Source organism: Pteronotus mesoamericanus, unplaced genomic scaffold (genome assembly GCF_021234165.1).
Source record: "Pteronotus mesoamericanus isolate MK-2021 breed Mesoamerican mustached bat unplaced genomic scaffold, CSHL_Meso_final contig_116, whole genome shotgun sequence".
Classification (NCBI taxonomy): domain Eukaryota; kingdom Metazoa; phylum Chordata; class Mammalia; order Chiroptera; family Mormoopidae; genus Pteronotus; species Pteronotus mesoamericanus.
Window position 1 is genome coordinate 41,273,208 of NW_026555027.1, and position 2,216 is coordinate 41,275,423.

At 41.1% G+C, this 2,216-nt stretch overlaps 1 protein-coding gene across 1 annotated transcript; it reads left to right on the forward strand.

The window, feature by feature from the left end:
* The first annotated feature begins 1,650 nt into the window (after positions 1–1,650).
* Positions 1,651–1,959, forward strand: LOC129073457 (60S ribosomal protein L36-like). The gene has a single exon (XM_054577091.1). It carries the CDS (start codon positions 1,660–1,662, stop codon positions 1,957–1,959), a length of 300 nt encoding a protein of 99 aa, XP_054433066.1. The 5' UTR covers positions 1,651–1,659.
* Positions 1,960–2,216: the final 257 nt, after the last annotated feature.

Sequence of the window (2,216 nt, forward strand, 5' to 3'; positions counted from 1 at the left end):
AGGGTATAGTCCCAGCAGGGGAATCACTGGATCAAAAGGCAGTTCCATTTTTAGCTTTTTGAGGAAATTCCACACTGTTTTCCACAATGGCTGTACCAGTCTGCATTCCCTCCAACAGTGTGCTAGTGTTCCCTTTTCTCCACAGCCTCGCCAGCACCTGTTGTTTGTTGATTTGCTTATGATGCCCACTCTGACCAGTGTGATGTGGTATCTCATCGTGGTTTTCATTTTAATTTCTCTGATGGCTAGTGATGCTGAGCATCCTTTCAAATGTCTCTGGGCTCTCTGTATCTCTTCCTTGGGAAAGTGTCTGCCCAAATCCTTTACCCATTTTTTAATTGGATCATTTGTCTTCTTGGAGTAGAGGTGCATGAGTTCTTTATATATTTTGGAGATCAAACCTCTATCTGATATATCATTAGCAAATATATTTTCCCATATAGTTGGCTCCCTTTTCATTTTGCTGATGTTTTCTTTAGCCGTGCAGAAGCTTCTTATTTTGATGAGGTCCCACTTGTTTATTCTTTCCTTTATGTCCCTTGCTTTAGGGGACATATCTGTGAAAAAATTGCTGCATGGGATATCTGAGAGTTTCCTGCCAATGTTCTCCTCTAGGACTTCTATGGTGTTGAGACTTATATTTAAGTCTTTCATCCATCTTGAGTTTATTTTTGTGTATGGTGTCAGCTGATGATCCAATTTCAATTTTTTTCATGTAGCCGTCCAGATCTCCCAACACCATTTGTTGAAGAGGCTATTATTGCTCCATTTTATGCTTCTGCCCCCTTTGTCAAATATTAGTTGCCCATAGAGACCTGGGCTTATTTCTGGGCTTTCTATTCTGTTCCACTGGTCTATGGGTCTGTTCTTGTGCCAGTACCAGATTGTTTTGAGTATAGTGGCTTTGTAGTACAGTTTGATGTCCGGTATTGTGATCCCTCCTACTTTGTGTTTCATTCTCAAAATTGCTGCGGCTATTTGGGGTCGTTTATGGTTCCATATAAATTTTTGAAATGTCTGTTCTATTTCTGTGAAATACATCATTGGTATTTTAATAGGGGTTGCATTGAATTATAAATTACTTTGGGTAGTATGGACATTTTGATAATATTAATTCTTCCAATCCATGAACACAGTATATGCTTCCATTTATTTGTGTCTTTCTTAATTTCTTTCTTCAATGTTGTATAGTTTTCTGTGTACAGGTCTTTTACCTTCCTGTTTAAATTTATTCTTATTTTTCTTTAACTTCAATTTAGGGCTTATTTCTCTAATTTTTGTTGATTTCATTTTGTTTATGATGAGTAGACTTTTTCATGCTCCTATAGAATTTAGTTTTATACCCTGGGTTCTCTCTCTCTCTCTTTTTTTTAAGATTATTTATTTATTTATTTTTAGAGAGAATGGAAGGGAGGAAGAAAGAGAGGAAGAGAAACATCAATGTTTGGTTGCCTCTCACGTGCACCTTACTGGAGACCTGGCTTGCAACCCAGGCATGTGCCCTAGACTGGGAATTGAACCAGCAATCTTTGGTTCACTGGCTTGTGCTCAAATCTACTGAGCCAGAGCAGCCAGCGCAGGTTTTTTTAATTTAAGAAAATGACTGCCCTTCCACCGCGGTAGCCATTGAGGAGCAGCAGCCATGCCCTCCGCTACCCCATGGCTGTGGGCCTCAACAAAGGCCACAAAGTGACAAAGAACGTGAGCAAGCCCATGCACAGCCGCCGCTGGGGGCGCCTCACTAAGCATACCAGGTTCGTGCGAGACATGATCCGAGAGCTGTGTGGCTTTGCTCCCTGTGAACGGCGGACCATGGAGCTGCTCAAAGTCGCTAAGGATAAGAGGACCCTGAAATTCATCAAGAACAGGGTGGGGACACACATCCGTGCCAAGAGGAAGAAAAAGGAGCTGAGCAATGTCCTTGCAGCCATGAGGAAGGCAGCAGCCAAGAAGGACTGAGCCCTATCCCCTCTGTAATAAAACCTGTTCGGGGGGGGGGGAGAAAGAAAGAAAATGACTACAAGTGTAGTCAGAGAAGTTAAGCAAGATTGCCCTGATCCTGTCCTAGGTGCTTTACATGCATTATCTTATTCAATGCTCATCATAGTACTATCACATTTCATGGAATCTAAGATTCTATCAATTATAAAGCATGCTTTTTCTCATTTCAGAGATGTTAAAAGGTTAGAACTGATGAAAGGTAGCATTATTTGTTG